This window comes from Dama dama, chromosome 19, assembly GCF_033118175.1.
Source record: "Dama dama isolate Ldn47 chromosome 19, ASM3311817v1, whole genome shotgun sequence".
Lineage (NCBI taxonomy): Eukaryota > Metazoa > Chordata > Mammalia > Artiodactyla > Cervidae > Dama > Dama dama.
In genome coordinates, this window is record NC_083699.1 from 45093284 (window position 1) to 45105545 (window position 12262).

The 12262-nt window shown below is 36.1% G+C and overlaps 1 protein-coding gene across 5 annotated transcripts in view; it reads left to right on the forward strand.

Annotated features, from left to right (window-relative positions):
• OPA1 (OPA1 mitochondrial dynamin like GTPase) overlaps positions 1-12262 on the forward strand; it is a 78949-nt gene that overhangs the window by 30990 nt on the left and 35697 nt on the right. For all 5 annotated transcript variants that reach the window (XM_061166839.1, XM_061166841.1, XM_061166840.1 and 2 more), the window contains 6 exons: positions 2827-2899; positions 2988-3060; positions 4152-4267; positions 5153-5217; positions 5978-6054; positions 11996-12161. In XM_061166839.1, coding sequence (XP_061022822.1) covers positions 2827-2899; positions 2988-3060; positions 4152-4267; positions 5153-5217; positions 5978-6054; positions 11996-12161 — 570 coding nt within the window. The remainder of the gene's footprint in view (positions 1-2826; positions 2900-2987; positions 3061-4151; positions 4268-5152; positions 5218-5977; positions 6055-11995; positions 12162-12262) is intronic.

The following is a 12262-nucleotide window of genomic DNA, read 5'->3' on the forward strand; positions in this document are numbered from 1 at the left end:
AGATTTAAGTTTAATTCTACAGTTATAACTATAGTTTGATTCAAATTCTTAAAACTAATGTTGCTTACTCTAAATTTTGCAGGCCGACATAGTCATGAACCTCATTGCAGTATTTTTTAACATTAGTTAGTGTTCATAAATTAGCGTAAAACTAGTGACAGTTTAGATTCCTTTTGGACATTACTTATGTTATTCTTTGTTTTAATTTTTTTTATTTTTTTATTCAGATAAATATTACCTTTCTTAACTGATTAAAGAACGTGTGGCAGATTTTCATAATAGAGAAGGCATTGGATGGGGTGTCCAAGCTCAGCATTCTTATCCATGCTCTACCAACAGATGGCTACATGTCCTTGGGCAAATCTTGTTAATTTGTTCTGCATCCAGACAGTGCACAATCCAGTCTGTTAGGCTAGTTTATCTCTAGGGTCACTGTCATTTCTTATATCCTTGTGGCTTCTATATCAGCTTCCCAGTTGGCTCAGTGATGAAGAATCCACCTGCTAATGCAGGAGACACGGGTTTAATTCCTGGGTTGGGAAGATCCCCTGAAGAAGGATTCTTGCCTGGAAAATTCCATTGTCAGAGGAGCCTGGTGGGCTACAGTCCATGAGGTTGCAAAGAGTCAGACAACTTAGCCACTGAGCATATACACAAACACACACACACATGACATCTCTACATGGTGTTCCGTGTCCATTTTCTCCTCCTCCCTTAAACAAGGAAAGAATTTTGTTTCAAGGTACCATTGTGTGCAAGTTTTACTAGTGCATGCTCTCTTAATTGTGAAGGAAATGGCAACCCACTCCAGTATTCTTGCCTGGAAAATCCCATGGACAGAGGAGCCTGGTAGGCTACAGTCCATGGGGTTGCAAAGAGTCGGACACAACTGAGCGACTTCACTTTCACTTTAATGTAAAAGTGGGTGAAACTGTGCAAACTAAGCCAGATTGCTTAGTTTCTCATCTGCTCTGCTGTTGCTGTGTAACATCGGGTAAGTTATTTCACTTTTTCAGTGCTTTAGGCTATTAGAAATGAAAATATTAATGGTACTAAAATTCTGCAGCACAGCAGATCTGAGTTCCATCCCTGGGTTGGGATGATCCCCTGGAGAAGGGAATGGCAACCCACTCTAATATTCTTGCCTGGAGAATCCCATGAACAGAGGAGCCTGGCAGGCTGCAGTCCGTGGGGTCATAGAGAGTCTGACACACATGTGCAGCTAAGCACAAGCACATCTCATAGGTGATGAAGATTTATTGAGTTAAATGTTTGTTGTAAAGTGGTTGAGCTTAGCATGAAAGTGTTACGTAAATTGTGGCTGTCATCCATTGTTATTGTTATAACTTCATCCCCCATAGAACAACAGCTTGAAATATAAGTAGCCATCCCTTGTGCTTCTGTTTAGAATTTCTCTCTTTCTCACAAATCTGAAAATTTGTGGGACTATGCCTCTGTGGTAAGGATTCCCAAGAGAGACCACCCCTAGGTTCACTGATTGTCTGGAAGGACTCATAGGACTCAGTGCACAGTCATACTTAGACCGAAGAAAAAGATGCAAGAGATGATGTCTAAAGGAAACCACGCTCAAGTGTCCAAGAGTCCTTTCCCAGTAGAGTCACACAGGAAATGCTCAAGCCGCCAGCAATGAGGTACTAACTAGAGACTCAGCACCTAAGGTTTTTACTGGGGGCTGGTCACATAGGCACCCACAAGTACCAACATTCCAGACGCCCAAAGGAAAGCAGATGTTCAGCATAAACCACATTGATTGCACAATAAACCACTGTTATTTAGGGAAAGTTCTGTATCAATGTAGGGGATTGTTTACCAGTTAAGTTCACAGATGCCAGCCAAGGACAAGCAGGCCTTTCTGAGGACAGCAGTCTCAAGCCTGCTGTGTTAACTCTGCAGTCTCCAGGACCTTAGCTTTGCCCTATTTTCAAGGGGAAGGCCTGCCATGGCAGTATTGGTCCTGATACGGAGAAGGGGGAGAGTGAGGTGGAAGCAAACTTCTGTGCTTCCTTCCCACTTCCCATCTTTTCTTTCATTTTCTTCTCTTCATTAGGGTATTGAGCTTGTATTTCCTTTAAATACAGTTGAAGCTTGTATCACTTTTCTTTTTACACTAAAGATTTAGCATTAGCTTAAGAATGTTACTTATCTTAGAGGAGGGATTCTTACCTCAATATTTATCTGAATGAGCTGCTGGAAGTAGGAATTCTTTTATATTGTGTGTGAATGATAGATCTCTGCAAATGTGTATTTTTCTGGGGACAGAGTCTAGTTTTTATTACTTTTAGAAAAGGAGTTTTGACCCAAAAGAGTTAACAACAGTGCATCCAAATTTTTTCAGAGTTAATTTAAAAAAATCATCCAGCTTTGTTAGAATTTAGATATTGGGAAAATAATAATAGTAGCTACTGTTTACTGATTGCGTCTGCATGCCTGACACTGTGTTAAATATAATATACTCTTTTCAATTACCATTTTGAAAAGTTAAGTAACTTACTTAAGGCCACATACCTAGTAAGTGACAGAGCAGAAATTCAAAATAAGGCCTGACTCTAAGTCACTGTACATCATTCCAAATTCTAATTTTGGTACTTATGTTTTAATAATACATTTTTGATATAACAAAATTAAATGTGTTTTATTTTTTCCTCAAATAGCATTTGAAATACATTTCAGCACTTGTACAGACATACATTTACCTAAACATATACAAATACAGCATTGTTAAATTTACCTTCCAAATAGCATATTATGCTTTAAAATTATGTAAACTCACATGTCATGTTTCTTCTTTCCCACTTTTAAAAATAGATTCAGCAGATAATTGAAGGAAAACTCTTCCCAATGAAAGCTCTAGGTTATTTTGCTGTTGTAACAGGAAAAGGTATGCAAAGATGGATTATTACAGTTTTTTGTTGTTTTCAAGTAATAAAAATGAACTTAGTGAGAACTTTACCACCATCTTTCCCTAGGAAACAGCTCTGAAAGCATTGAAGCTATAAGGGACTATGAAGAAGAATTTTTTCAGAATTCAAAACTCCTAAAGTAAGTATCTTGTTGAAATCTTTAAAGAATTTATAGTGAGGGAGTAACTTCAGCTGTTTTCAGTTTAAAAGTTTGTCTTATAACTGTCAGTTTAACATTGACTTTCCAGAGATGAATTCTCAAATAGTGATGTGTATCTAGTAAGCAAAGTCTTCAGACTACTGTGACAAAGTTGGGAGCAGTTTATCACATAGTACAAAACTGTGTCGTAATCAACTGCCCCTTGGCATATGGGCACTGGAGACAACACCGACACCTCTTAAGTTGTTTTACTTACAAGGTGATTTTTAAAAAATCAACACTTAGATTTTTAAATACTTGTCCAGATTTCTCTTAGAGTATTGGGGAAAGTTGGGGTGAGAGGTGGCAGTGTCAAAGGGGTATCCTTAAATAGATACTGACAAATATTAACAGAAAATAAGATAATAACAGAAAAGCAAAAAGGAGACGCTAAAGAGCCACTGAATTTTAAAACATTGTAACATGTAGAGAGTCTTGACCTGAAAGAATGTGTTTGCCTCTACATTAGCATAGTAAGTCAAGGTAGTCTTTTCACCCATTGTCTTGAGAATTATCTTTTGGGATGGGGGTAGAACTATGCTAGGGCTTCCCTGGTGGCTCGGTGGTAAGGAATCTTGCATGCCAAGCAGGAGACATGGGTTCAGTCCCTGGGTCAGGAAGAGTCCCTGGAGAAGGAAATGGCAACCCACTCTAGTATTCTTGCCTGGAGAATTCGATGGACAGAGGAGCCTGGTGGGCTCCAGTACATGAAGTCTCAAAGAGTTGGACACTACTTAACGACTAAACAGCGACAAGAACTAAGCTATTCGGTACTAACTAACAGTAGTCACTAACCCTGTGTGCTTGTTTGAATTCAGATCAGTTAACACTAAAGAAAACTGGAGTTTCTCAGTCACACTAGCCACACATTTCAAGGTGTCATTAACCCCACGTGACTAGTAGCTGCTGTATCGGACAGCACAGATACAGATTACTTTATTTATCATGGAATGTTCATTGGACAGCCCTAGTATAAAGTAATTAAGTGGCTGTTCTCATAATATACTTTAATTATGGTTATTGTTTTGTAGGACAAGCATGCTAAAGGCACACCAGGTGACTACAAGAAATCTAAGCCTTGCTGTATCAGACTGCTTTTGGAAAATGGTACGAGAGTCAGTTGAACAACAGGCTGATAGTTTCAAAGGTACGTTGGGTTTTTTTAAAATAAGCTCTCAAATTTATGTATTTTATTACCTGACAGACTTAGGTATCCATCAGATTCTTGACTTCCTTCAACAGTTGCTTTTCATTCATTTATTATAAGATAGTATGTGGGAAATGGAAAAATGCCAATCTTCAGTTGTATGAGAGCAAGATTTTTCCTTTTGGAGGAACAATTGCTAGGAGCATATTACAAAGTTTAAACAGAAAGTTTGCAGTAATGTTTGGGAGAAAGAGCCTAGAAAACTGTAGAGAACTCAGATTCCGCCTTGTTAGAGGAATGAGAGGAAATGTGTTGGGCGGCAGAGCAGCCAGTGTACTTTAAGATATATTGTACTGGTTTCTCAATCCCAGGCCTTCCTTTTCCATGGCTTTGCTTGCTTCCATAGTTTCATTTGGCCAGAGTATACTCTCCTTCCATTGTCTCATTAGGAAATCCTACCTATTTATCCCATTAGTCCCTCAGCAATCTTGTATTATTCTCATTTTACCAAAGAGCAGACTGAGGCAGAGAATAACTTGCCTAAGAGTTATAACTTGCCTACAGAGTAGGACATGACTGAAGCAACTTAGTATGCATGTATGCGTGCATTGGAGAAGGAAATGGCAAACTACTCCAGTATTCTTGTCTGGAGAATCCCAGAGATAGAGGAGCCTGGTGGGCTGCCATCTGTGGGGTCGCACGGAGTCGGACACGACTGAAGCGACTTAGCAGCAGCAGCAGATATCGAGAGCCCAGAGTATTCAGGAGCTATCAGTGCACATTCAGAAATTCAGTTAATATACCAGATATGTGAGATAGCCTTTAACCAATGTGTCTGGAATGAAGGAGAATCCTCAAACCTGAGCATCTTTCCTTCTTCCTCAGCAACACGTTTTAACCTTGAAACTGAGTGGAAGAATAACTATCCTCGCCTGCGAGAACTTGACCGGGTAATATTTGTGTGACTTCTGAATTTTGTGTATATCTAATTTAATATTGTCCTGTAACAAAATTTAAGTTGACGAATAAAATCTGGTAAGCTAAATTGTTTTTAACCATGATTACTAATTTTAGAGTTACAGGAATACATTTGAAGGAACAGTTGTCACTTCTACAATAATTTAAATCATTTATTACATAATACTAAAAATCAGGGATTCTAGCATATGCAAGCAAGTATTTAAAAAAGTTTTTTCTGAGAAGTTGAAGACTATTCTTTCAAGGTCTTATAAATTAACATGTTTATATAATATAAACTTTTAAAAATTATGCATCAGCTTTTTAACCTTTTTAGTATTTATACTCTTAAGTTAATAGGACTTAAGTATTGGTTTTCCTTTATTTTAAAATGCCGTCAGTTGTAAAATAGCATCAGATACTGTCATTACTATAGTAAATTAATATGTGTTGACAGCTGTCACATAACATTACATGGAAAACTTACCTAAGCAAATGTTACATGAAAAGCTACATTCAGAATTGAGTGAATAAGGTAGGCATTTGTGTCAGTTTTTGTGTCCTTATCTGGTTATTGGCATTCCTAAAAAGAGTCTAGAAGAGAAGAGCATTACTTGCAGGTCATGGATGCTTCAAACCTAAGCCCAGCCAGTAGCCTGTCACAGGCTTTCCTTTTAGTTATCTCTGAAAATCATAGCAGGGCAAATTGACTGTCTTACGAAAATCTTACTTAATTGTATCTATGTTGCCTAGAATGAACTATTTGAAAAAGCTAAAAATGAAATCCTCGATGAAGTTATCAGTCTGAGCCAGGTTACCCCAAAACATTGGTGAGTATTTGACCTTTTCTCAAAGACTTTACTATGTGAATTATAATGGAATACTAAAATTTAGATTGATAAGGCAGTGATTTATTGTAGCCTTGGCTCATCCCCCAAGCACTTAGTAAACAGACAAGAACATAAAAATGTCTTTTTATAAAATAAAACCACTATTTTAGTCTAACCAATTAAATATTTTAAGTATAATGAGTTAGGTATTTATTTAAGTATCTCGGAGAAGAGAGATTCTGAAAGATAGCTTTCGCCATGCTCTTTTGAAATCTTAATTCATCTTAGGTTTTTCCTTACCTTATACTTAAAAAATACATATTTTGATTTCTATAAAAACATGTATTTTTTAAGTATAAGGTAAGGAAAAACCTAAGATGAATGTTTTGTTAGATCGTGCTTTAGCTAAGTATCAAACAGTCTGTCAAAACAAGTTGTTCTTGTTTGATCACACATAGAGAACAAAACTACAGAGAAAGTTGATTTGTAGAAGGAGAAGAGTATATTTTAAAATTCTCACATCTACATAAGAACACTGGTGCTTTTATAATATGTGTCTAATATGTTTTATGGAAATCACATTTGAAAATGAATCCTATTTGAGGTTTTTTTAAGATAGCAAGTAAATGTACTCTTGAAAAATACTCATGCAAATTGCTTTTAAGGCCAACTGTCATCTTCAATTTATGTTTTATATCAATGTGTTGTAATGGCACTGTAACCAAACTAGGGTCCATGTATCTTAAGCAAGCTATATATAAATATCCTTTAAGTTTTTATAATCTGTATTATAAAATTAATAAATAACATTTAAAAATTACCTTCATAATGAAATCAGTAGTATTTTAAGAATTTATTAACCTCAGAGTAGAACTGTCTTTACTGCCGTTTATTATAAATATTTTTTAACTATTATATGCTCAGTTGAAGATTATCAAAATTGAACACAGACAGTAGTATCCATTCCTGAAGTTTATATTCTGTGCTGGTTTCCTTATGTTGATGCCCTTTCTTCCTCAGTAATCTCTTAAAGTAATCAAAATTTGATTTTGATTTTAAAGTAAAATCTCTTTTCTCTCTTGATCAAAATTTGCCTATTTTTAATCTCTTCTCCTTGTCCAAAAAAGAATTCTGATCTTACCTATATTTTTTGATTAATCTGATCCATCAAGAAAGTGTACACACACATATACACACACAACAAATTTGTTATCTTTATTGGAGATGCAAGTTCCATCCTTGGGTTGGGAAGATCCCCTAGAGAAGAAATGGCAACCCACTCCAGTATTCTTGCCTGGGAAATCCCATGGACTGAAGAGCCTGGCAGGCTATGGTCCATGGGGTCGCAAAAGAGTCAGACACAACTTAGCAATTAAACAGCAGTGCTTTTCTGTAAGTCATCCAGCTTTTGAAGTTTGCCAGAGATAGATATGTGTGTGTCTGCATGTAAACATATACATACATACAGAATGAATAATACTATTGACCTTACTAGATTGTTTGAGGATAATGTACAAAAAAAGTGATTTGTAAAACTATAATAACTGTAATGCTATTTATGGAGAGAAATGTGCCTTTGTAAATTTCTGGCATCATCAAATGGAATGGTTAGTTTTGTTTGGACAGAGGAAGTTTGAAATCAAAGTATACCTACACTTAAGTGAGCCTAGAAGATAAACGCTTGGATGGTGAAGTGAGTTGTGAAGGGACAAGAAAACTATATTGTCAGATTGCCTGTTGAGCCAGCAAGGAGAGAACTAGGACACCTGGTTGCTAGAGATTTATTCTTTGAGTTGCTGGATATTTTCATCACCACCCCTCTTTTTCCCCAGATTCTGTAGATTAACACAAACATTGATCGCAGGTCCTAATCTTAGCTGTTTGTGCCACATTGATATCAACTGCATTGCACCCAAAATGTTTTATTTTTGTGACATAGTTTATGTTGTATTAGGTAGTATCTTTTTGCTGCTTAATGTCTTATGTGACATTTTAGGGTACACCTCTATAATGTTTATTATTATTTGAGTCAGAGGACTGTTTGATCTGTATTTGGTGATCCAGAAGCACTCTTACAAGCTTCTTGTCTACTGTACCTCAGTTATATTTTAAGAAAGTTATTGGAGGTTTAGATTTGACTTATGATTCATTATAGTGAGAAATAAACTCTCAGTATTTTCACATAGTATACTTATTTGATCATTAGGAATCGATTATGGACACTAGCAGTAGATAATTATCCTTATTTAGAAGGATAACTGGCTGGATTTTTAGAAATACACTTAAAAAATGTTATCATGGTATGCATACATTTTTTGGTGAGAAGTATTAAGTTTATTTTGTTGAAGTTAAAAGAATGAAAGGAAAATAGGAATGCATAGTTAAGCACCCTAACTCAGTTGTAAAGAATCAAAAAATATTCTTATAATCTGAGATTTAAAGAATATATAGGTGCTAGGTAAGCCAGTGACCAGAATATTTCAGAGGCCAAGAGATGAGAGCAAGAAAAATGACACGGGTAACTTAAGGCAGTTACTTATGGTTTTAGCATAGAAGAAGCAAGAGGCAGATGAAATAAATGTAAATTTAAACAAAATATAGATGATTAAGGGCCTTAGATACCATGTTCAGAAGGTTGGAATTTGTCCTACAAGCAGTTAGAACCAGTGAAGGGTTTCACTGAAGAGTTTCAGATTTGCATTTTAGACAGATTTTTGTAATAGGGGTAGTGGAATACAGGTGGAGAAAACTGAGCAAGGAGACAGTTGGCTATTGAGATAGTCTAGATGAAAAGAGACTAGTGACTAGAATCGTAGTTGTGCAGATGGAGAAGAGAGTATATTTTTGAGATATTTGAGAGGTTACCTAGAGGATAGAAGTGATAGTATAAGTGTAAAAAAATTGAAAACTAGCTTTTTATTTGGAATTACATAATATTTGATTTATGCATAGAGTGGATTGCTCTGTAGCCGTTGAAAAGTGTAGGATTTTAACATGGAAAACCATGTACTATATAGCTTTATATTGTATTAATTAAACAGTATGTGTAATATCACCTGTGTCAACACACAAATAGTAATGTAGGCATTAAATTTTTTAAATGATAAATTAAGCTGTGAATAGTGATCATCTGGTGGCTTAGATGGTAAAGAATCCACCTGCAATGCAGGAGACCTGGGTTTGAATCCTGGATTGGGAAGAGCCCCTGGAGAAGAACATGGCAACCCACTCCAATATTCTTGCCTGGAGAATTCGATGGACAGTGGGGCCTGATGGGCTGCAGTCCATGGGGTCACAAAGAGTCAGACATGATTGGGTGACTAACACTTTTCCTTTCAGTGAAAGAGAAATTATGGAGGACTTCTTTTTTGTATTGATTGATTTTATGGAGTAAGTCCTATGCTTTAGAAGAAGAAAGAAAAAAAATTTTAATTGAAAGAATATATAGGTAAAGTTTGGGAGATAAAGAGGGTAATAAATAGAACTATAATGGTAACTGTATTTTGTGTTTTAGTGGTACATGGGGTCGCAAAGGGTTGAACACGACTGAGCTACTGACCTGAACTGAATCCCTGGATGATTGCAAAACTTAGAGTAGAGAAGAAGCCTTCAGTTACCTAGAACATACGCTGGGGAATTGGCTGAGGACTAGGGAATTGTAAGCTGAGGACTAGTGGTTTGGAAGAGAAGTTGTGGGATTGGGAGAACATAACTTCCTCTTCCTAACACTGAAGCATATGCAGCTAATTAGGAACTTCCAGGCAGAATTTGAAGATAATCATTCAGGGTCCTTTGCAAAAAGTTACCTAAGGTTTGTCAGATTTTGATGGTCTGGAATTTTTTTATGATCTCTTTGAAAAGGTGTATGGGTTGTAGAGTCTTGTCACAGACTGCAGCAGGAGCAGCAAAAGGCCTTCGTGATCAGAGGCTGACTCCTGATTTTTTGTTCATCTTTCAGAAGTCTTGAGTTTGTGTTTAAAGTTGCCGGAATAGATGACGCTGATAAGCTTCTTTTCTTCCATCTTGCTCTTAAAATTCTCCCATTATCTGTCATTGTCGCCATGACTAAATGGACTTTGTCCTTCTGACCCTCAGTGTGCATCCTCTCCCCACACTCTTTCTGTCTCCTTTCTCCCTCCCTCCCTTCTGTTTTATTGAAATATAGTTGACGTAGAGTATTATGTTAGTTTCAGTGTACCACACAGTGATTTGACATTTGCATACCTAATGGAACAATCACTGTTAAGTCTAGTAACCATCTGTCCCCATGCGAAGTTATTACATTATTATTGGTCATATTCTCCATGCTGTATATTATATCCCTGTGACTTATTTATTTTACAGCTGGATGTGTATACCTTTTCATCTTCTTCAACTGTTTGGTCCTCCCTTGCATACTTTTGTTTTCTGGTTGTAATAGAAAAAAGACCTGAAAATTAGCAAAGGAAAACCTGCAGTTAAGCTCATTGACCCAATAGACTTAATGTTACACAAAATGTTGAGTGAATATGAGTCAACTTGCACAGTAGGGAGTGTTGACTCTCCTCAACCAAGAAAAATACAGTTTGGCTTTTGGACAGAAGAGGTTGTTTCTGTTACCCTGAGCTTTGTAACTGTATCCGAAAAGGTGAGATTACTTTTAAAAGTGATCACTTGATAAGCAGGGTGTTTTTGTATGTTGTAGCACTATTTTACAGTGGAGATTAATTTTGGAGAATTTGAATAGATATTTTCTAGAGATTATAAATTTTTTCTTGATTAAAATAATTTTATTTTTTTCTATTTAGAGAACTGTGTTCTTGTAAGATGTCTTTTAAGGTACAATTTTCAGCTTGATTATTCATCCTTTATATTATCATGAAATGTTGAGCAGTTTTACCTAGCAACATACCATAGCATCTCTGTGCTCTATGCTGATAAATTATTAAAATTGTACCAAGAAGTGTACAGCCTTGGACTGTGCTTCACAGTCAACACATATAAAAGTGTGTGTTAATATTAGGTAAATGAGTACATAAAAAGATACTTAGAATTACTAGTCATTAGGGAAATGCAAATTAAAACCATACTGAGATACCACTGTACTTCTATTATTACAATGACAAAAATGAAAATGACTAATCATACCAAATGTTGGCAAGATGTAGAGGATTTAGAACTTTCATACTCCTCTGCTGGGAATGTAAAGTGGTTCAGTCAATTTGGAAAATGGTTTGACAGTATCTTATAAAGTTAAGTATATAATTACTGTATGATCCAGACATTCCACTCCTAGCTATTTGCCTGAGAGGAATAATAGCCTATGTCATACAGAAACTTGTATTGATACATGAATGGTCATAGCAGCTTCATTTGTGATAGCCAACAACTGGTAACAACCCAAATGTTCATCAGAAGGTGAATAAGTAAACAGATTCGTGTAATGGAATATTCAGTTCAGTTCAGTCGCTCAATCATGTCTGACTCTTTGCAACCCCATGAACTGCAGCACGCGAGGCCTCGACTGTCCATCACCAACTCCTGGAGTCCACCCAAACCCATGTCCATTGAGTCAGTGATGCCATCCAACCATCTATTACTCAGCAAAAAAGGAAGTGAAATACTAATTATCCACAATGTTATGGATAAATCTCAATTATGCTGATGCAAGAAGACAAAATAAGAGTACATGGTATATGATTACATTTACATTAAGCTGTAGAAAATATAATCTGTAGTGACAGAAAGTAAATCTAGTGGTTACAACTTTTGCAGATGATGAATATGTTCATAATCTCGATTACTGTGATGCACAGACGTGTATGTATGTCAAAACTTTAAATATATGCAACTTATTGTAACTTAATGACAATTTTAATGATACTTCAGTGAAGCTGTTTATAAAAAACTTGATATTATGTTTGAATTTGGTGTTCTTGGAACTTTTTTTTTTTAATTTCAGGGAGGAAATCCTTCAGCAGTCTTTGTGGGAAAGAGTATCAACTCATGTGATTGAAAACATCTATCTTCCAGCTGCACAGACCATGAATTCTGGGACTTTTAATACGACAGTGGATATCAAGCTTAAACAGTGGACTGATAAGCAGCTTCCTAATAAAGCAGTCGAGGTTAGGATATAATTTAATTAAATGGGTAAGAAGCGTTATCTGAAGAGAGTAGGAGCTGTGAATTTTATGATTTATTCCCATCACAGTCTCTATAGTTCCTT